At 46.9% G+C, this 23,313-nt stretch overlaps 1 protein-coding gene across 1 annotated transcript; it reads right to left on the bottom strand.

Annotated features, from left to right (window-relative positions):
* Positions 1-6,119: 6,119 nt before the first annotated feature.
* On the bottom strand, positions 6,120-23,059 carry GIPC2 (GIPC PDZ domain containing family member 2). Its single transcript, XM_053469211.1, has 6 exons — positions 22,676-23,059; positions 14,203-14,388; positions 12,816-12,996; positions 9,515-9,624; positions 8,781-8,862; positions 6,120-6,368 (listed from the first exon to the last, which is right to left on the bottom strand). The coding sequence occupies exons 1-6, from the start codon at positions 22,916-22,918 to the stop codon at positions 6,217-6,219; spliced, it is 954 nt and encodes a 317-aa protein (XP_053325186.1). The 5' UTR covers positions 22,919-23,059; the 3' UTR covers positions 6,120-6,216.
* Between the last annotated feature and the right edge of the window lie 254 nt (positions 23,060-23,313).

Raw genomic sequence — 23,313 nt, 5'->3', positions numbered from 1 at the left:
ATAAGAACATGCCCCTCCGGCCCCGGGCAGAGGTTATCTGAGCTGCTCCTTAGAAATGAAGTCCCATGGAAAAAAAAATATCAGTAATGAAAAGTCGGCAATTTAGGTTTTATCTCATTTTGCCCCAATAAACCCCCTTTATCTGCAGAGCTGGAGCCGCCGGTGCTGTCAGTCATGTGATATTTTGGGTGATTTTCCCGGCTCAAACCCCACACTGAGCTGATGCTTTATGGCGATGCTAATGAAGTCCGGCCCTCCATAGACTTTCATTAGTCAGAGAGTCTGGCTGGGCGATTAAGACTGAGCCATTCCATCGTTTCCCACAGGCAGTATGATAAGGAGTCGGGGGGGGTTAAGTGGTCGCTCAGAGGACACAGAAACCTGTTCTGAGATGTCAGATTTTTAATTAATCTGCTGATTTTATCTAAAAATGATTAATTTAAGTGAATAATAAATGATAAATCTCTGCTGCTATAACCAGATCTGTAACAGAATCTCCGCATTCTCCGGGTTAAAATCGGGATAAAATGATTTAAATAAATCCTCTCCTTCCTGAATATTCCGCCCGCGCTTGGTTTTCTTTTAACCTTTTGAGAACCCCCTCCAGCTTCTTTATGGTTTTTAGTGTTTTTACCTTATTTAGAGTTTTTTTCGTATAAATAACGGCGTTACGGGGGGGTCAGAGATAACGAGAACGGAACGCGGGGCCGGAGGAGAAGCCCCTGAAATATCTGGCAGCAGATTCTGATTATCTGTTGTTTGCATGTCTTTGACTCCTCGGCGCATGAACTGAGAGTGACGTAAACTGTGACTGGATCCTTTCTGTGGGACCCAGAACCTGCCGGCAGATCGGCCCCATCCGGCCCCCGTCTAGTCGCCCGTTTCTCCTGCTGTAAAGACTCAAACCTTAATCAGTCGTTGGTCTCGTCTTAGATTCAGGAGCCGTATATCTATCCCATGCATGTTTAATACCCTCACTGTATTACCCTCTACCACCTCTGCCGGGAGGCTGTTCCAGTTATTTACCACCCTACTCAGTAAAGTACAACGCCCTTCCATCTCAGTCTCTGACTCTCTAGTGTTGGATTCCGGGCTCTTCGTTTTCTCCTCTTTTGAAATAAATTCCCTCCTGTACTTTTTAAATCGCTTTAAACAGAGGGTTGCAGCGTATACTCGGAGCGAGGTCTTGTTCCCAGTGGGGTACCTCGGCGGTCTCTCGTTCTCGTTAATATTTTTATTAGTGATATTGCAGAAGGTGTTGATGGGAAGGGTTGATTTTCCTGGAGGGAGAAGCCAAACGGCAAATGATTTGGAGAAACCGGAGAAACGATCAGAGCTGCGGCAGCCGACGTTTAATGCGGATAAATGCAAAGTAATGCATCTGGGACAATGCGGCGGAGCAGCAGGAGAGGCGAGCGGAACGCCGGGCTGTACAGCGAGAGGTATGAGCGAGGAAGAGAGTTTATTTACAAGGAGAAATAAAACCACAACCAGAGGACAGAGCCATGAGATAGAGGGGCAAAGGTTTAATGGTAACATCAGGAAATATTACTTTACGGAAAGGGTAGCGGACGCATGGAATAGCCTTCCAGCAGAAGTGGTAGATGTTAATACAGTAAAGACATTTAAGCAAGCATGGGATGGGCAGAAGGATAAGCTGGATATAGGATAAGGGCCGGGGAGTAAAGGAAAGAACTGCGCGGCCGAACGCTTCTTATCTGCCGTCACTTTCTGTGTTTCTATTTAAATGTCTCTCTCCCATCAACCTCTCTCTCTTCTTTCCCTGTCTCTCTCCAGCTCTTCTCTCTCCCATCCCCTCTCTCTTCTCTCCCCCTCTTCTCTCTCTTCTCTCCCATCAACCTCTCTCTTCTCTCTCCGTCTCTCTTTTCTTCCCCTCTTCTCTCCGTCTCTCTCTTCTCTCCCCCAAGTCAGAGATATTGAGTCCCTCGGTCTCTCCTGATCATCGTTATCCTGTAAAGCGCCCCCCGTTAGTCTCTCCGGAGCGGTTTGGAGGATTTTATTCTCGAGTCTGATGACTGTCCAACGCGGCCCCCCAGTGAGGCGGATGGGGTCCGTTATTACAGCACCGGGGTGGGGCACAAATCAAACATTTCTCTGCTTTCTCTGGCCAGCGTCAGGTTAATGGGTGCTGGCAGGGCAGCCGTGCGAGCGCCACACAAGTCTCCGTGTAAGAGTCTGTTTGCAGTTTAAGTGTCGTCATTGTGGCAGGTGGGCGATCCGCGGGGTTAATCAGGAACATGAAACGCGCTTGGCGGTGACTGCAGGTGGAAACAATCGCCTTCGCCAGCAATTTCCCCGACATTTTACTGATTTACACAGAAAAAAGGGAATAAAGTCCCTCGCGTTCAGCAATAAAGAGAAACCATCTGCGAGCCGAACCCCAGAACCTGGATACAAAGTAACCGGTAACCCTTCCTGTGCCACGGAGACATAGAACCTGCCAGCAGATCGGCCCCCGTCCGCCCGTCTAGACCCCCGTTTCTCCTCCTCGTCTTAGATTCAGGAGCCGTATGCCTATCCCATCCCCTCGCTGTATTACCCTCTACCGCTTCTGCTGGGAGGCTGTTCCACTTATCTACCACCCTCTCAGTAAAGTAAAACTGTTAGATTCCGGTCTCTTGTTGTAATTTTTCTCCTCTTTTGAAATAAATCCCCTCCCGTCCTTTATTAACCCTTTATGTATCCGCGGTACTCTCCGGGTAACGGGATCCGGGTATAGAATGGGAGGCAGTAAATTCGCATTTAACTCCGAGCAGATCGCGGAATTCATCCCCATCCCGGCGCGTTCTGCTCGTCCGTCGGTAAAGATTCCATTGGCCCGGGGGTGACACATCTATATACAGCCTCCCAGCAGAAGTGGTAGAGGTTAATACAGTGAGGGTATTTATAGGACCACCCGATAGGTACCTGTGATATCCATTGGGGTCTTCAGATCTTCATAAAGCCTGCAGTTTAAGGCGTGATCAGGAAAATATCAAAGAGCTGTGCTGTGATCATTAACGCTGAGCGAAGGAACGTTACGGGATCATTTCCACTGGAAATATCAGGTCAAAATGCCATAAAAAAGACGTCATTGTCTCAAAAAGCATAAAAGACAGAAAAATGTTGAGTTTATTGCTATTTATTAGAAGCCGAAGAGTCTAGACAGGGATGGGAAAAGCAGCCGCTCCGTGTCCACGAATAAGAATGAAAACATTGATTTACGACGTGAAAGGAAGAGCGCCGAGTATCCGCCGACCGCTCCGATCCGCCGACCGCTCCGATCCGCCATCAAATCAAACAAGCGCTTGGGGGTTTTTACAATAAAAAGTATAATTCTGGCACCCGGTTTGTGAGCGGCCAATCAGAAGGTGGCTGAGTTTACCAGCAGCATGGAGTACAAGGGGTTAACAAGACCTGAACGTACCCTGGTGGTCCCAGTTGCTTCCCCCTCCCCTCTGTGCGCCCCGGCGGCCGTCCCTCGCAGCCACAACCCACACTATACATCCAGCGCAGGGGCCCCGACTATACAACCGGCAACTGGCGCAGGGGCCCCAACTATACAACCGGCAACCGGCGCAGGGGATCCCGACTATACAACCGGCAACCGGTGCAGGGGCCCTGACTATACAACTGGCGCAGGGGCCCCCACTATACATCCAGCGCAAGGGCCCCGACTATGCAACCGGCTCAGGGGCCCCGATTATACAACCGGCAACCGGCTCAGGGTCCCCGACTATACAACCGGCAACCGGCTCAGGGTCCCCGACTATACAACCGGCAACCGGCTCAGGGTCCCCGACTATACAACCGGCAACCGGTGCAGGGGCCCCGACTATACAACCGGCAACCGGCGCAGGGTCCCCGACTATACATCCAGCGCAGGGGCCAGGGGTTCCCAGGTATATCATGAATCCATACAGACTGTATACTGGGCAATCACCATGGCAACCAATGGAAAGCTGATTGCTTCACTTTGCCCCGGTTTTGCACGGTGAGTGGCCGGCGGCTTCATGCGGCTGACGGAGAGAAATCATTTCCATCCAAACGCAGACGTAACGATTCTTTTTTCCACAGGCGGGTGAAACGCTCTGCGGAGTCGCGTGAGAAGTTACTTCGTGGCATTAAATCCGTTAAACGTCCGTCTTCTGGCCGAATCCGCAGGAGAGAATTTGCCAAAATATCCGATTTCTGAGTCAGAATAATCCCGGATGATGTCATTATGTGGGAGTCCGGATCGGCGGCGGTGCCAGAACTTTCCGGTCACCCGGTCCGTTTACAGACCCCGATCCGGCGCCTCCGGGAACCTCGGCTGCTCTTTAACATAACATTCCGCTTCTTTATATAGCGCCAGCAGATACCGTAGCGCTTTAAATCTTTGGGACATTTAACGTCTGTTTCTGTCCCTCGCTGCGTAAGAAACAAAGTAACCAATCTTATATTATTATTATAACAGAAACGTTACCCCCACCCCCGGGGGGCAGATCCGCAGCCGCACTCAGTCGAGTTCAGTTTAAGACAACGGACTCGGCACAACCCTAACCCTCAATAAATCGATTTAACGTAAAAAGCATTCATTACTTTTGCGACTTTGTTCCAATTATTGAAATATTCCCCCCGGCGCGTCTGCAATAAGATCGCAAAAAACACACCCCAAAAAATCAAATATTAAAGCTGCGGTTCCACCTACTGAATGCCTCTGCCCCGCTGACTGCCCGCAGCCTTCCCAAAATCATTTCATCAAGTAAACACTTGCCTCATTCCTAATTTCTGCTGGGAACACTTAATTGTCATGTGACAGATTATTATTATTATATTATTGTTGTTATATTATTATTATTAAGCTAGCATTATATTATTATTATTATTATTATTATTATTGATAGCGTCGTAACAATCCAACTTGTCTCATTCTCTGTAATAAAAGATCCGCCAATCATGTAATTAATTAACAAACAAATATTTATTGCATTTTTTTCAATTTCCCATCTCTGACAAGAAATACGCGAGAGAGCAGATTACATTCAGATCAAAAAACGCTATTAAAAGTATAAACAAACCCGTTTATATACATAAAGATCCCGCGGGTATACAGCGCTCCGCGCACGCTGATCGGGGGGATTCCCGCGGGAAACGCGTTCCGGAGCGACGGAGCGCAGCCGGAGAATCTCGCAGAATTTCTCAGTTTTGGTGAAACGCTGAGCGCCGTTTTCATTTTAACCGTTACAGCCCCGCGGCGGCCGGCGGCTTCCCAACGTAGGGAGTCCCATCGGTGGCTCTCTCAGCAGGACTCCCAGTATGCTGAGCCGGATTCTCAGCGTTATCGCCTGCATATTCCATAGCGATGTACGACGCACAGACAGTCCTTGGGGACCCTACAGGTTAAGGCACTATTCACTAAACTGAGAGTTTGCAGGAGACACAGGATTCCCTCCCTGCCTCCACCGGCCGTGGTAAAAGCCCCGGGAGCCGGTATATTCTTCCCGCTTGCATGTATTTGCAGTTTATTTGGGGCGAAATAACCAAAATCAGCCACCCCAGTAACAGCAGAACGGAGAAAAAAACCTGCGCAGTAAAACCCGCCGCGCTGGGGAGATCGTAAAGTAATCCAAATATCCTTTATATATGTGGAGTGCTGCGGAATCGCGTTCATTGTACAGCGCTGCGGCATAGGATGGCGCTATAAGTCAATAAATAATAATAACGCTGAGACAACAGTTTACTCGGCGCTTTACACCGCTCCGGGAATAATAAACCCACAGTCCGGGGAAGACACAGCCTTCCAGGATGCAAACAGTTAAAGGCGCTTGCGGTTAAACAATAATCGGCGCGCGGCGGTAAGTTCCGGAGAAAACGGCGATACCTCCGAGAAGGAAGACAAACCGATTCTGAGCTTTAAACGCGGAGGGCTTATTCACTAAACAATGCAATCTCCCTGATTTTACTTTACTGAGAGGGTGGTAGATAAGTGGAACAGCTTCCCGGCAGAGGTGGTAGAGGGTAATACAGTGAGGGTATTAAACATGCATGGGATAGACATACGGATCCTGAATCTAAGACGATATCTTATTTTTGGGGGGAAGAAACACCCTGAGGGGGTAACCTGGCGGGGTCTGTAATACGGTTTGTGCAGAAATCGTCCGAATCGAATGTTTCTTCAGAAAAAGGATTCTGTTTGTTTTCTGGAATCACACCGGCCAATCGGGGCGACCGGCATTAAAGGCGCCCCTGCTTCGCGTCTCCGATCGCCCCCCAGACGTCAAACACAAACTCGTCGGGGAAGGCAAAGTCGCCGAGCGCTTCGTCGAGGGCCACGGCGAACTCATCGGGGTTCTCCTTATCGCGTCCGGCTTCCACCATCGTCGCGGCTGAAAACAAGAAAAAAAATATAAAAAATGTTAATTCTCGATCCGCAAATTTATAAAAGAAAAGAATTTTAACAAAAAAACGGCGGTGAATTCACTCGTCAGAAAGAAACAAATCAGAGCTCAGCGTTTATCGGAATAAAACGTTTCCCGCCGGAGGTTTCTGCGAAGTCGAGGAACGTTTAGAAAATGACGATATTTAGGAACTTTTTGAACGTTTGCGGACCCGGCTCTATGCAGCGCTCCTGCGCGGTGACTCGCCGGTAACTGCGCGGTAACTCCTCGGTAACTCGCCGGTAACTGGTCAGTAACACGCCGGTAACGCACCGGTGACTTGCTGGTAACCCACCGGTAACGCACCAGTGACTTGCCGGTGACTTGTCAGTAATGCACTGGTAGCTCGCCGGTAACTGGTCGGTAACGCACCGGTGACTTGCCGGTCACTCGCCCATACAACGCCCTTTTAAGCGATCCGAAGGCCGCGTTCTCAGGGACGGCCGCCGGGAGCGAGCGAGGGAAAGCCATTAAAATGCAATCAGCGCCCATCAGGTTTATTTACTGAAATCGCATTAAACGAGGATTATTCACCCCAATTAACACCGTGTTTGCTGCCGTTCGGTTTTAATATTGCCGCCTCTGCTGTAAGGCAGGGACGGGGAGGCAGGGAGTTTAATGGCGAATTTTCCCGGCCGTAATGTGATTTCAGCGGTGGCCGCGCAGGTCTCTGCCCTCCAGGCGCTGTTGGTATCGTTAAAGCTTCTGTCTGCCTGAACCTAAAGCTTTCGCCAGCAGATTAAACGCCATTGACTGGAAAAATATCGGAAGAAGCCGATTACGGAGGCGGCCGCTTCACTGAAACGCTCCGGACGCTGGGATATTTTTATCGAAATGCCATTTAAAGTAATTTGGTTAGATGGCTGCATTCAGACAGATAAATGCCAAAGACGCAGGGAGCGGCCGCCCTGCCAAGTCAGGAGCTCACAACGAAATATCACAACATATTAAAATGTACGGATCAAAAGAACGTTCTTATATCCACAAGAAGCATCTCTCTCTTCTACAGAGGAAACTACGTGGGTCATAGAGAAGAGAGAGAGAGAGAGAGAGAGAGCGAGAGCGAGAGCGAGAGAAGAGAGAGGGGGTGGGAGAGAAAAAAAAAAGAAAGACAGAGGGGATGAGAGAGACATTTAAATACATAAAGGGTTAATAAAGGACGGGAGGGAAATTCATTTCAAAGAAAAGCTACAACAAGAGACCGGAATCTAACACTAGAGGATCGGAGACCGAGATTTAATGTAAGGAAGTTTTACTTTACGGAGGAGGTAGATAAGTGGAACAGCCTCCCAGCAGAAGTGGTAGAGGGTCATACAGTGAGGGTATTAAACATGCATGGGATAGACATACGGCTCCTGAATCTAAGACGAGACCAACGACTGATTAAGGTTTGAGTCTCTACGGCAGGAGAAATGGGCGACTAGACTAGTCTTATACACAGCGCTGCGGAATATGTTGGCGATATATAAAACAATAATTATCTTCCATTGAATAAATGAATGTCTTCTCTTTTCCCTCCAGCAGGGGGCAGCAAAACTCCTTACATTCTAATAAAGTAAAACGTCATTATTTTTTCACATGGCTTATTATTAATTATTATTATTACTATTATTAATTATTATTACTATTATTATTATTACTATTATTATTATTATTACTATTATTATTATTATTACTATTATTATTACTTTTATTATTATTATTATTATTATTATTATTATTATTACTATTATTATTACTATTATTAGTAGTAGTAGTAGTAGTAGTATAGTTATTTCACTGATATAGCACCTTCATAGTCCGCAGCGCTGCACGATGGGTTTAAGTAAATGTATCAGTTCAGGCCATTATGAGTGAAAGTAAATAAAAATAATGATAATAAATAGACGCGTGGAAGGGCAGCCCCGCCGCCGAGTTACGGCAACTTATTAAACACAAAATAATGAACCGGACAATAATCAGAATACAGAAAAAAAATCCATCAGGACCCGAAACGCTCAGATCAGAGAAAATGTGGATTTCAGTAAAAATTCTCCAAATATCTGAGAGTCGCTTTTCAACCCCGCTCCTTAATGCCGAGGGTTTTCATTGGCTGGCAGCCAGGCCGTTATTCTAAACACTCTGATTGGGCAACAGAAACAGGTAATTGGCGCATTCTGGAGGAAAAGGGAAATACTTTATTTTGGTTTTTGTAATTCTTGTTATTTTTGTTAGAATTTAAGCCGAATCTTCCACGGAGTCAACCGAAAAACCACAAAATGGTTCAAAAGCGAATTTTAATCTAAAACCCGGCGGCCGCTGATGAACCCTCCGCCCCGGCCAGTAACCCCGGCGGGTGAAGCCTCGGCCGGCCGCACTCACCCAGCTCTATGTCCCGGATGCCCATGTAGCTCTCCAGGAGGTCGTCCACTTTTTTGATGGCTTTTTCCTCGAAGGCGTTCGGCTGGAAAGACAATAAATTCCACAAATTATTTATACGGCCAATGGGAGCGCAGCCGGCGGGGGGGGGAGGGGCAGCCGGGGGGGCAGAACCAGCATTTTACTCCCCAGCTTAGAGGCTGCTGGAACCAATCAGAAACAATCAGCAACTTAACAACGGGGGAGAGATAACGTAATGGGGAGGAATAATCCTGAGAACAGGAAGTTAAGGCGGCCGCTCCCATTCTACACACATAAAGGGGGGGTTAATACATTATATACACACATGGGGGGTTAATACATTATATACACACATAGGGGGGGGAGGTTAATACATTATATACACACACATGGGGGGGTTAATAGATTATATCCATGCAGTATATATATATATCTCGCTTATTCGAATCTGAAAAAAAAGCATGGAAAGGAGTTTTTTTATTATTATAAATAATCAGTTTCTTTAACTCTTTAAGGGCTAGAGGATTGAGCCGTATGGGGCAATTCGGTTCAATTGAATTCAGTCGCTATAAACCGCCTGCTTCCCGAGTCTGGCTCCAGTTACAGAGTGATTCACAAAGCCGGACGGCAAGGGGATGTTTGAGGTTTTAGTAAAACATCTTAAAAAATGGTGAGAAAGTAAAAAAAAGTTACTAAAAAAAAGTTACTAAACTGACCATTTCTTCCACCGTGGCCGGTCCTCGCGAGCGCAGCCGCAGCGTTTCTCTGCCGCTGGAGATTTTACCGTCGCTGGTTTTCCCTCCCCGCGTTCTCGGCTCAATCATTTCTAAAACAAAAAAGAAAGAAAAAACATTAAAAATCTTAAATAAATGAAAAGGTAAAAAAGGAGCAAATAAAATAAACTAGAAACCTATAGCCCATCGGCAGATCGGCCCCATTCGGCCCCCAGTTTTCCTGCTGTAAAGACTCAAACCTTAATCAGTCGTCGGTCTCTGTGTTTCTCACATTTTAACTCAATTCGCCCAAAAGTCAATCTTACCCTGAAAATATATTTTTCTCCTTGAGCAATCAAACCCCACACTGAGCTGATGCTTTACGGCGATGCTAATGAAGTCCGTCCCTCCATAGACTTTCATTAGTCAGAGAGTCCGATTGGTTGATTAAGACTGAGCCGTTCTATTGTTCCCCACAGGCAGTATGATAAGGAGTCGGGGTGTTTAGTAGATCGGGGGTCAGATAACAGAGCGAGAATCATACAAACGGCTGATATGCAGCTGCCTGAAAACTTTATATTATGGGGCAAAAACTACAAGCGGGGTAATAAGTTCTGCGTTGAGGTGGAAATTCTCTCATTTTCTCGGTAGACGGATTCTTTACCAAAAACCCATCTGCTGTTTCTCTGACATTTTCACCGGAATCGATTCTCTCTTCAGTTCATAAATAAATGTTTGTGATTAGAGACCGCCGAGGCTTCGTCGGGTTGGTGACCGAAGCAGCAAATTAAAGTGAATTCACTAGAAAACGGTCCCAGAACGCTTCACAGATCCGTAAATATCTAATGAACCAATCAGAGCCCGGCCTGCCCACAACTGGTTAAATTTAAACCGAATCCAAACACGTCTGCGTCTCGTAAACGGAAGGAGAGATCGGCGACCCCCCAACAACGGCGAGTATTTCTATCCTGCAAACAAGCGCTGACATTTACCAGAGAGAGAGGAGAGAGACGGGGCAGACATTTAAATACATAGAGGGATCTAATAAATGATGTGAGGGAAATTATTCCAAAGGAGGAGAAAAATTACAACAAGAGACCGGAATCTAACGCTAGAGAATCAGAGACTGAGATGGAACGGAAGGGAGTTTTACTTTACTGAGAGGGTGGTAGATACATGGAACAGCCTCCCAGTAGAAGTGGTAGAGGGTGATACAGCGAGGGAATTAAACATGCATGGGACAGGGATATGTCGGCTGGTTCTATGTTTCGGTGTTTTATGTATTTTGTGCTGCGTGTTGCATTTAGTCGGTAAAGCCCCAGGCGCTCTCTGTAACCCGACGCCCCAGCGCTGCGTTCTGTCAGGACCGGGGAGGACTAAATGGATCTTTGGAGATCAAACCGCACAATAATCACAAGTGACGCATTCAGAGCCGCGCCAAACGGCGTCAATAATTGGAAACATCCCCGGTTCTGTCCTGTTCTGGGTTTCTGGGGTCTGGACGGCGTCCGGCTGCCGAGGGCTGAGCTGCTGGCAGAGACCCCCGAGAGGCTTCTGGGAGGCGGATCCGGTTTTTCCATTACGGCAGAAGAGTTTCAGAGTCTGCAGGGACAGCAGGGGTCTCATCATCTCTTTACTCGGATCTGACGGCGGGTTCTGGAAGTGACTTTCCGAGTCGTATTCATCACAAAGGAATAAAATTCCTCATTTTTCTTCCCCAATTAACCTCAGTCATTTGGATTGTAAGCTCTGTGGGCAAGGAGCTTTCGTCACTTTGTAAGGATCTATTATATATTTATATGAATTTTTTCACCCCGCTGTGTCATTGTATGAATAAAACTTTACTCCTTACACATACGCTCTGACCACATGCGATCGGCCCCATCCGGCCCCCGTCTAGTCGCCCGTTTCTCCTGCTGTAACGACTCAAACCTTAATCAGTCGTTGGTCTCGTCTTAGATTCAGGAGCCGTATGTCTATCCCATGCATGTTTAATACCCTCACTGTATTACCCTCTACCACCTCTGCTGGGAGGCTGTTCCACATATCTACCATCCTCTCAGTAAAGTAAAACATGGCTAGATCCTGTGGTCCAAAAAATTAACGCACACATTAAGCCGCGCATGCTGCAGGTATCTTCATGTCCAGAAAAAGCTGCGGCTGATTTAATTAAACTGAGAGATAAAAAACCAATTACTCTAAAAGAATGTTACGGAGTTCGGTTTTTGGCGTTTATATAAATTCCGTGATTATACTGAGGATTCTGGGCAGAGAAAAGCAAAATCAGACAGAATGCGTTATTGTAATGTTAGATCGCCCTCTAGAGGGGAAACCCCAGATTACATCACACAGGGGCTTTAATGTTTAAAGGGTCTGGACTTTTAAAAAAAGTTTAGGATTTTATTTTAATCCAAAAAAAAATATTATTATTTTGTTTTTTTTTTCCCCTTTTTCCTTTGTTTTTTGAGGCTGTGAAATGAGTCGTTTCCGACACCCAGATGTCACCAAGTCTTATTACCTGGTGTCTTACAGAGAGAACGAATTGCCCCCCGGGGGGGGGTTCTTGCCCTCAGACATTTCTCGTGGCCCTCGAGCTATTCTTTTTTCTCCTTTTGATGTTTTTTTCGGCTCCCGGAACCCGATTCCTTCCGCGCTCGGCAGGGCGACCCCTCCGTATCTCCTCCATCCATCGCCTCCTCTCAGCTTTCTCCTCGGATCAACTTACCGGTCTCACTGCTCACCAAATATACGTCTCCCAGATCAGAGACCGGGAAGCACCAGGCCAGCTGTCCCCGATACTACGTGAATAATTCACAGACTGGCACGTGAGGGGTTAATGGGTAACAGCGCATGAATGTAAACGTCTTTCCGTTCCAAACGTCAAAATGTAGGGAAAAATCCCCAAAAACATCCATCTGAGACACCATCTGACCTTCAGTATCAACAGACAACCAAATCCCCCCTCCTGATCAATACCAGAATTGTACGGCCCACCTTCAGGCAATGAGCTGTCCAAATCTGGTCTCGAGGGCCAGCGACAAAAATACGTTTTAAGAGCAAAACACAAAAATTCCGCGTTAACGAGACGTTTCGGGAATTATTAAATAAATAATAATAATAATAATAATAATAATAAAATTATATAATAAATAATAAAATAATATAATAATAAAATAATAAAATAAAAAATAATAATATAATAAATGATGGTAATAGTAATAATAATAATAATAATAATAATAAAATAATATAATAAATGATAGTAATAATAAATAATAAATTAATAAATAACTCGGTTACTCACCAAAAGATTTTAAAGGTTCTATGAGTTTTAAGGTGAAGGGTTTGCCTTTTTCCAGATCTTTCAGCATCTTGGCGACGTCGAAGTGCCGCGTCCCGACGATGTTCTTCCCGTTGATGGCTTCTATGTGATCGCCGACGCTGATGACTTTTACTCGGTCTATGGTGCTGTCGGCTTTAATACGCTTTGGGGGGGGGATAGAGGAATGGGGTAATTATTCTACTAATTGCAGCAGGAAAGAGAAATTTGTACATTTATATAAATCCACGCAGCCCGGGGCGACGAATCCCCGGGGGCTCAAACCTGTAACGGGGAATCATTTCTGGGGGGTAACCGCTTTACCCAAATCACCCCCGACCTCCGCCTAGGGGCACCTGCAGAAATTCCTACATTTACGGATTGTTCACCTCGGTGGTTAATAACGAATGAAACCGATCTCTGTAATTCATCATCAGAGATCTCACCGGAGACGGAGACGGAGATTTAACGGACGGCACAAAAAGAAGCGCGGTCTCTGTCAGTAACGGTGCACGGTAACAAAGTATCTTATTATCATTATATATCATCATCATTATTATATTATCATTATATATCATCATTGTTATATTTTATATTATATTATTATCATTATATTTTATTATCATTATATATCATCATTATTATATTTTATATTATATTATTATCATTATATATCATCATCATTATTATATTTTATCATTATTATATTTTATGATAATCATTATATATTATCATTACTATCATTATTATATTTTATCTATTTTATCATCATTATTATTAGTATCATTATCTTTTAATTTTATTATTATTACATATTCTTCTATCATCATTATTATTATATTTTATTATCATTATTATGTTTTATTTCTGTAGCATCAACTTTTTCAGCTCTCCTTACAGTCCCTGCGTTCAGAGGTTCTGACAAAACCAGAGCCGATAGACTTAGACGAAACGATACATTCGGTACAGAGGCCGCGGCTCACAAGAGCTTACGATCTATCGTTATAATTCAGTTGTGTGTGACGGCTCAGCCTGGTTTAGAGATTCATTTCAGAGCCGAATGAACGTTCTCAGGAAGCTCCGCTGGCTCTTAGCTTTTGGCTTAAAACTATGCGGAGCGCGGGTGGGTGGAGCGCGGGTGGGGGTCAGGAAAGGGTTAATTAAAGAAGTAAAAAAAACAATTCTATTACAACGGAATGGGTTAACAGCCGGTGATGTTTTGGCGTCGCTCTGCTTTGCACTGCTTGTTACGTCGTATTGACCCGTTGTACGGCGCTGCGGAATGTGGCGGCGCTATATAGAACAATAATAAAGGAATTTATAATGCAGGTCAGCGCGGGGGCCGCCGGGGGGCCGCCGGGACGATCCGCACCTTTATGAAGGCGATCCCCGCTCCGTTGTCGGTTATGGTGAGTCCTAAAGCATCGTCGGACTTCATGACTTCGACTTCTTTCTTGGTCCCTTTGATGTGAGCGAAGATGAAATCCTCCAACCCGATCTGCCCCCCCAGCAGCTTCTCCATCTCGATCTTGTGGGTGTTCAGAGTGCAAAACAGGATCTGCGCAAATCAGAAGCAAGAAGAGAAGAATAATAATTTATTTACCCCGCTTCATTTATAAAGCCGTTCCCTGCTGATTCTATACACATTATCGGGGCTTTTAGGGCTGTAGAACCCTGCGATCCCCTCATACCCAGCAAACATTCTGACCTCCTAGAAAAGAGGGGCATCAGGGGGGAGAGAGGGGCATCAGGAGAGAGGGGCATCAGGTGAGAGGGGCATCAGGGGGAGGAGAGGGGGCATCAGGGGGAGGAGAGAGGGGCATCAGGTGAGAGGGGCATCAGGGGGAGGAGAGGGGGCATCAGGGGGAGGAGAGAGGGGCATCAGGGGGAGAGAGAAGGGGGGCAAACTAAGCAGGGGTACTCGGTTTGTAGGATGCTGGGTGTTGCAGGGTTAATCTAACTGGGATTGCGGAGAAAGGAGGGCAAACTTCACATAAAGCCTTTATCTACTAAATAAGTCACCAAAACACTCCCTGTGTTCCTTCTTTCAACCTTGTGATTAACCCTTTCCTGCCACAAAGAGACTGGGGGGGTTACTGGTGTAAATTGCTGCGATAGCACCCTGTGACGCCCCGGCTGCAGTAATTACCCCCCCAGGCTGGGCCTGGGGTCCGTGCAATGGGGGAATCAGACAATTACCCCCCCACCCCCGATATTAACTCTATCCATCTAGTTACCCCACTGCATGAACCTGATCCAAAACTTTTTAAAGGGACAGGAACAAGGATTTATCTGCATGCGTTTCAAGCAGGGGTCCCAAAATTGTCCCAAATTGTGGCCTTTCACCCCAAACACATATTTAAAAAAAAAATAAGAATTTTACAGATTTATCCTCATAAAACTCGTGATCTGCACGTCCAGAACCCGCCGAGCCGGCGACCCCAGGGGAGGTCATTTACCCTGAAACTTTCCTAGTGTCGGCTGGCGCCCAAAGGGTTAAGATAGCGGCTACATATTATACATCTTTAGCGCGGATACCGGCCGGTAACCCTTTCACTGCCGGCGCTCCCGGACGAGTAACGAAAGGCTTCGCACCTCCCGGCGGAACCGAAATCCGACACGAGAAACGCGAGCCGCCGTCGCCTGTCCCCAGCCAGAGAGTCACGGAAAGATCCAGAAACACTCAGGAACATCAAGTTTAACCCTTCAAAGCCCCAGAAAGTTTATTTCTCCTGAAAAAAGAAAAGCAGCCAATGAGAACGGAGGGTCCGGAAAGCCCCCAGTCCCTGCACCGTATCCACCCCTCTTTTAGCTGCTTTGCTCTCTCTGGCAGCTCAGCGGTTAAGACTTTTTTATTTTATTTCTTTTTTAGGAGATTTATCAGAAATGAATGAATTACCCGATAAACTACAACTCCCATCACTGTGTGTGAAACAAAGCGGATGGGGTCTGTGTAATAATCAGAATCAGCCAAACGCCGGCTGAGGGTCATGAGAGTTCCAGAGACCGAAGTGCACAATAAACCATTAACCCCGCGCCGGCCGGCGCTCCGCTTTTCTCGCCGTCTGCGTGGAACGGTTTCCAAAAGACGCCAAAAGCTTCCATTTCAGACAAATGTTACGAAGTAACGACTACCGGCGGCGAATACAAAGATTCTTAGCATAACGTTACGAACGTCTTCATATTAAACGCTATTATCCCAAACATTTACTGCCCCTTTAACCCCCCCCCCCGGGGCAGTTTGGGGAGCTGGATCTGGTGCTGAGCTGGGAATAGCCGATGATGTCATGCGGGGGATTTAGCGAGCCGCCTGCGGGAAGGAACGATCCATTTTCCAAGAAGGGGGCATCTCTCAAATAACCCCCCCCCCGAGGCAAACTGCCACCCGACAGACAGGAGAGCGGCCCCCGGGTGACATCGTGTAAAAAAAACAGGCCTAGTGATATAGGTCGGGGTCTGGGCGGAGATGGTCAGAGGCTCTGGGGGCAAAAAGCAGCAAATGTCTCTGGAGAAGAAGTACCCCGGGGGTTATAATGGGTAACCCCCCCACCCCAATAAATCCTCAAACAACTTACACTATCCTACCCTCACTGTATTACCCTCTACCACTTCTGCTGGGAGGCTGCTCCGTTTATCTACCACCCTCTCAGTTAAGTTATAACATTTATGTCAACACCAGGGAAAAGCCCAGCCAGGTCACGCCTCTAACCACACCCCCGGAAAAAAATGCCCTTATTTGGGCATTTGACGTGTTAAAAAGACCGTAAATAGACAGAAATGCGTCCAGTCACAGAATCTTCCGGCGGATTCTTCCATTTTATTCCTCTGAACCCCAACGCTGTCTTTTGTATTTTTTTTTTTCTATGATATTTTTGCGTTTTTTGCGTCTCGATATTTTTGGGTGCCGCCTGTTTTCTGCGAGGGGCAAAGAATCCGCAACTCAGGCTGGAGACATTTATTTATATGCCCCCCCCCCCAGTTACGTGTCCCACGGGAGCTGCCGACATAACTTCCTGTTCTCACGCTCTGCAGGATTATTCCTCCCCATTAAGATTTCTCTCTCGGTGGGGGAGGGGAGAGAAACTCAAGGACAGGAGGTATAACAGATAATGCTGGTTCTGCCACCGGCTGCCACCGACTACATCTTTAATGAGATAAAAACCTTTTTTAACCCCAAAACAAACCCGGTATTTTTATTAAATTTAGATCCAGAGAAGTTTTGCCTTTCGCTTTATTATTATTTATTAATATAGCGCCACCATATTCCGCGGCGCTGTGCAATTTATCCAAAGGACGTTCGATCAGATAACGCTATAAACCCATCACCTCTCGTCTTTCCCACGCATGTTTAATCCCCTTACTGTATTACCCTCTACCAGCTCTGCTGGGAGGCTGTTCCACTTATCTACCAGCTCTGCTGGGAGGCTGCTCCATTTATCTATCACTCTCTCACTAAAGAAATCCGTTTTAATTCAGTTTTGGGGAGACGCCTGCCGTGCTGCGAATTAACGGCTCCCCAGGGTGCGGCGTAGAAATCCCGGTAATCACCGACCCCCTTTAACACGCGACTCACGCGCAGCGCTTTGCATATCGTGGAGGAAATAATCCCCGTTGTAAAGAACGCAGTGATTAACGTTCTCCCGCCTGGAGGGTTCTAGATCGTTACGCCGGATTTCGAGGTCCCCGGATCTGAGAGCCAGGGATTCGGGTAACAACGTGAAGGAAACGTTTTCAGGAACGATCCGCCGCCCGACCGCAGAACGGACCTCGTCGGGTTATTGTCGCTCTCTGTGGCCGTTGCGTCTCCATTACTGCAAACTGTCCCGAGAATCACGAGCAAAACGACGACACATCCGGCGAGGGACTTTATTATTTACCGACTTCTATGGCATTTCTTTATATAGCGCCAGCAGATTCTGCAGCGCTGTACAAGACGGAAGCAGCACATAAGTAATGCATCAAATAACAGAAATATCTGCCTCCATCTGCACTCAACGAGCCTCCGCGCTCCCTGACCCTCAGCGCAGATGCAGGAAACTCTATCCCACCAGGATCCGCCGCCCCGCCGCCGCATCCCGCTGGGAATTTCTGCGCTGAACCGTCACAGGTCTGCGGAGTCTGGAAACGAGTTCAGCGCCAAATGCTGGATTTCAACTAAATCTTCAAAAACTGAAAACGAGGATTTACAAAGAAACTCAAACAGCCTCAAATAACGAATAAAATAATCCGCTCCCCGGGAGACGACATTTAGGATTATTTATTATTATTAATTATTTATTATTATTATTATTAATGATTCCACTGAGACTTTGTTTCTCCGGCCACAGAGCAGACATCGGACCGACAAAGCCTGATCAGTGACATCACAGCCCCCTCACTACTCCGGGAATCCCAATAAAATATTACTGTATACAGAGCGGGGGGTTATATTACTGTATACAGCGCTGGGGGGTTATATTACTGTATACAGTGCTGGGGGTTATATTACTGTATACAGCGCTGGGGGGTTATATTACTGTATACAGAGCAGGGGGTTATATTACTGTATACAGTGCGGGGGGTTATATTACTGTATACAGAGCAGGGGGTTATATTACTGTATACAGTGCGGGGGGTTATATTACTGTATACAGCACTGGGGGTTATATTACTGTATACAGTGCTGGGGGTTATATTACTGTATACAGTGCTGGGGGGTTATATTACTGTATACAGAGCGGGGGGTTATATTACTGTATACAGAGCTGGGGGGTTATATTACTGTATACAGAGCGTGGGGTTATATTACTGTATACAGCGCTGGGGTTATATTACTGTATACAGCGCTGGGGGTTATATTACTGTATACAGTGCTGGGGGTTATATTACTATATACAGTGCTGGGGGTTATATTACTGTATACAGCGCTGGGGGTTATATTACTGTATACAGCGCTGGGGGTTATATTACTGTATACAGCGCTGGGGGTTATATTACTGTATACAGCGCTGGGGGGTTATATTACTGTATACAGCGCGGGGGGTTATATTACTGTATACAGCGCTGGGGGTTATATTACTGTATACAGTGCTGGGGGGGTATTACTGTATACAGCGCTGGGGGTTATATTACTGTATACAGCGCTGGGGGTTATATTACTGTATACAGCGCTGGGGGTTATATTACTGTATACAGCGCTGGGGGTTATATTACTGTATACAGCGCTGGGGGGTTATATTACTGTATACAGCGCTGGGGGTTATATTACTGTATACAGCGCTGGGGGTTATATTACTGTATACAGTGCTGGGGGTTATATTACTGTATACAGCGCTGGGGGGTTATATTACTGTATACAGCGCTGGGGGTTATATTACTGTATACAGCGCTGGGGGTTATATTACTGTATACAGCGCTGGGGGGTTATATTACTGTATACAGCGCTGGGGGTTATATTACTGTATACAGCGCTGGGGGTTATATTACTGTATACAGTGCTGGGGGTTATATTACTGTATACAGCGCTGGGGGGTTATATTACTGTATACAGCGCTGGGGGTTATATTACTGTATACAGCGCTGGGGGTTATATTACTGTATACAGCGCTGGGGGGTTATATTACTGTATACAGCGCTGGGGGTTATATTACTGTATACAGCGCTGGGGGTTATATTACTGTATACAGTGCTGGGGGTTATATTACTGTATACAGTGCTGGGGGTTATATTACTGTATACAGCGCTGGGGGGTTATATTACTGTATACAGTGCTGGGGGTTATATTACTGTATACAGCGCTGGGGGGGTTATATTACTGTATACAGCGCTGGGGGGTTATATTACTGTATACAGCGCTGGGGGTTATATTACTGTATACAGCGCTGGGGGTTATATTACTGTATACAGCGCTGGGGGTTATATTACTGTATACAGCGCTGGGGGGTTATATTACTGTATACAGTGCTGGGGGTTATATTACTATATACAGTGCTGGGGGTTATATTACTGTATACAGCGCTGGGGGTTATATTACTGTATACAGTGCTGGGGGTTATATTACTGTATACAGCGCTGGGGGGTTATATTACTGTATACAGCGCTGGGGGTTATATTACTGTATACAGTGCTGGGGGTTATATTACTGTATACAGCGCTGGGGGTTATATTACTGTATACAGCACTGGGGGTTATATTACTGTATACAGCGCTAGGGGTTATATTACTGTATACAGCGCGGGGGGTTATATTACTGTATACAGCACTGGGGGTTATATTACTGTATACAGCGCTGGGGGTTATATTACTGTATACAGCGCTGGGGGGTTATATTACTGTATACAGCGCTGGGGGGTTATATTACTGTATACAGCGCTGGGGGTTATATTACTGTATACAGCGCTGGGGGTTATATTACTGTATACAGCGCTGGGGGTTATATTACCGTATACAGCGCTGGGGGTTATATTACTGTATACAGCGCTGGGGGGTTATATTACTGTATACAGCGCTGGGGGTTATATTACTGTATACAGTGCTGGGGGTTATATTACTGTATACAGTGCTGGGGGTTATATTACTGTATACAGCGCTGGGGGTTATATTACTGTATACAGCGCTGGGGGGTTATATTACTGTATACAGCGCTGGGGGGGTTATATTACTGTATACAGTGCTGGGGGTTATATTACTGTATACAGCGCTGGGGGTTATATTACTGTATACAGCGCTGGGGGTTATATTACTGTATACAGCGCTGGGGGTTATATTACTGTATACAGCGCTGGGGGTTATATTACCGTATACAGCGCTGGGGGTTATATTACTGTATACAGCGCTGGGGGGTTATATTACTGTATACAGCGCTGGGGGTTATATTACTGTATACAGTGCTGGGGGTTATATTACTGTATACAGTGCTGGGGGTTATATTACTGTATACAGCGCTGGGGGTTATATTACTGTATACAGCGCTGGGGGGTTATATTACTGTATACAGCGCTGGGGGGGGTTATATTACTGTATACAGTGCTGGGGGTTATATTACTGTATACAGCACTGGGGGTTATATTACTGTATACAGCGCTGGGGGTTATATTACTGTATACAGCGCTGTGGGGGTTTTACTGTATACAGCGCTGGGGGGGTATTACTGTATACAGCGCTGGGGGGGTATTACTGTATACAGCGCTGGGGGGGGTATTACTGTATACACTAAATGAAAGGCAGCTTTGGACGGCCATGCAGTCGCCGGGAGGAATGGCTGCTGAGCGGGAGACTCATGTGCCGGGTCACGCGCTGATCTTTAAACTTACATTCAATGAACTCTGATTGGAGCAAACAGGGAGACAAAGAGTAACGGAAGATTATACGGAGTTTGTGATAAATGCCTATTTTTTTTATTAATCCTTCTACCGAATCCCATTACTGTCAGCCAGCATTTGGTTGGCTATATAAATAAATACAAAACGTGATTCTGGTTCAAAGTTGAAAAAGTTATCTTATTTCCATGGCAACTAACTAAAGATCCAATAATCAGGAACATTCCATCGGCGATAAAGATTGTTTTCCAAACGTTAAACTTTCCCAACTCAACGAAGCTGTTTTTCGGCAGCCATAAAGCGTCGTCCCCAACGAGCGCAGCGCAAGCTTTACCTTCACTACTGCGCCGGGGGGGGGGTCACGGAAACAAAACAAAAAAAGGTTTTTTGGGGGGAGGGGCTGGAAAATTGATCAGCGGGTAATTAAAACATTTATTCTCTCTTTAAAACCTTTAACCCCGAGACGGCTGAGCCGCCGCTCATTACCCAGAATCCCAAGCAAACTCCCAAAGCTATTTTTCTGGCCAGAAATAATCGGCTCTTTTTTCAGGGATCGTTTATTTATTCCGGTTAATTAGTAAAGAGAAATTTCACAAACATTTTAATTGCAGAATTTTAAACGGACGAGATTTTTAAACTTAAAACCACCTGATTTTTCATCTGTTGAAAATTAACTATTTTAATTTTTAAACCCAGAACCCGCCGGCAGATCGGCCCCCATCCGGCCCCCGTCTAGTCGCCCGGTCTCCTGCTGTAACGACTCAAACCTTAATCAGTCGTTGGCCTCGTCTTAGATTCAGGAGCTTTTACCACTTCTGCTGGGAGGCGGATATTTATAACTTATAAAACGTTGCTCTCCCTTTCGCCATTCCTTCGTAATGATTCAACCCCCCCGGGGCAGTTTACAACAGAACAAAAAAAACCCTGATCTAAAATATACATAGAAGAAAACATGACTCTGATCCCAAGAGCTTGCAATTTAAAGCTCCAATATACTCCGGTCAGTCCTAATTCCTGGCTAAGCTGTGCCCTCCTGGCCCCGGGGCCACAGATGGGTCACTCAGGCGGGTGACGTCTTCCCGGTTACTATTAATAACCGTTCTGCCCTAACAGGCCCGCCACACCCACCGCGTCACCCGGATCCAAAGTGCACTCGCCCCGGGACGTCACCTCGCATTAACCCCCTCACTCCAGTACGGCACCCACGGGCCGGTAACGGACCGGCGTATCCCAGTCTACAACACATTCAAGGGGATTCTGCTGCAAAGTTTGAAAGTTGTGTTATCACCATAGTAACCAAGGTGAAAGGGTCCATTAGTTGCTATGGTGATAAGACCATGGGGACAATAGCTCAGTATATAGGTGACAGCAGACAGTGACCACTTATAACCCGGTCTATCCCGGTATAGCAGACCCCCCATACCTTCCCCCACACACCTTCCCCACCCCGTGACCCCCCCATACCTTCCCCCACCCCGTGACCCCCCTACACACCTTCCCCACCCCGTGACCCCCCTACACACCTTCCCCACCCCGTGACCCCCTCACCTCCTCGGGGCTGATGTGGAAGGCCTCGGCGATCCTGGCGTAGAGCTCCCGCACGTTAGTGAATCCCTCGATCCTGCCCGTGGGGCTGCCGTGCGCGAGCTGCGTGTGGAAGACGAGCCGCGGCCGCAGGGTGATCGGGGGCTGAGGAGCGGCCGCACTGGGCGCGGGGGCCTCGCTCTCCACCAGCCGCGGAGACCCCTCTCTGCTCCGGGCTTTCTTCCTGGCTCTCAGTCCCAGAGGCATGATTCGTGCCCCGGCTCCCGCACACCTCCCCGGGGACAGCAGCAGCTCCGGCAGGTAACACTTCCTGGCACACCCCGAGCCGGAGCCCTCCCTGAACCACCTCCTGCACAGGCACCGCTCCCTGCAGCCACTACTCTACGCAGCGATCCCTGCAGGCACTACGCTAGTCACTGCCCGCTGCCTGCGCAGACGGTACTCCCCGAACAGCCGCTAAACTATGCACTACTCCTGCACCGCCCCTGCCGACACCTCTCCCCGCATAGCCACTACTCCCAACAGCCCAAAGCCCTCCCTCCACAAACACTACTCCCTGCAATGATACTAAACTGTCATCTACTGCCTGCAGCGCTCCCTGCAGCCACTACTCCCTGCAGCGCTCCCTGCAACCACTACTC

The sequence above is a fragment of the Spea bombifrons genome, chromosome 6 (assembly GCF_027358695.1).
Source record: "Spea bombifrons isolate aSpeBom1 chromosome 6, aSpeBom1.2.pri, whole genome shotgun sequence".
Classification (NCBI taxonomy): Eukaryota; Metazoa; Chordata; class Amphibia; order Anura; family Pelobatidae; genus Spea; species Spea bombifrons.
The sequence above is the reverse complement of the archived record's forward strand: the minus strand, read 5'-3'. Positions and strand labels throughout refer to the sequence as shown.

Coding starts and splice junctions, on each gene's coding strand:
- GIPC2 (XM_053469211.1), bottom strand. CDS start 22,918: ATGCCTCTGGGACTGAGAGCCAGGAAGAAAGCCCGGAGCAGAGAGGGG. Junction 12,997..14,202: donor CGGGGATCGCCTTCATAAAG/GTGCGGATCGTC, acceptor CCCCCCCCAAAG/CGTATTAAAGCCGACAGCAC. Junction 8,863..9,514: donor CGGCCACGGTGGAAGAAATG/GTCAGTTTAGTA, acceptor TTGTCTTTCCAG/CCGAACGCCTTCGAGGAAAA.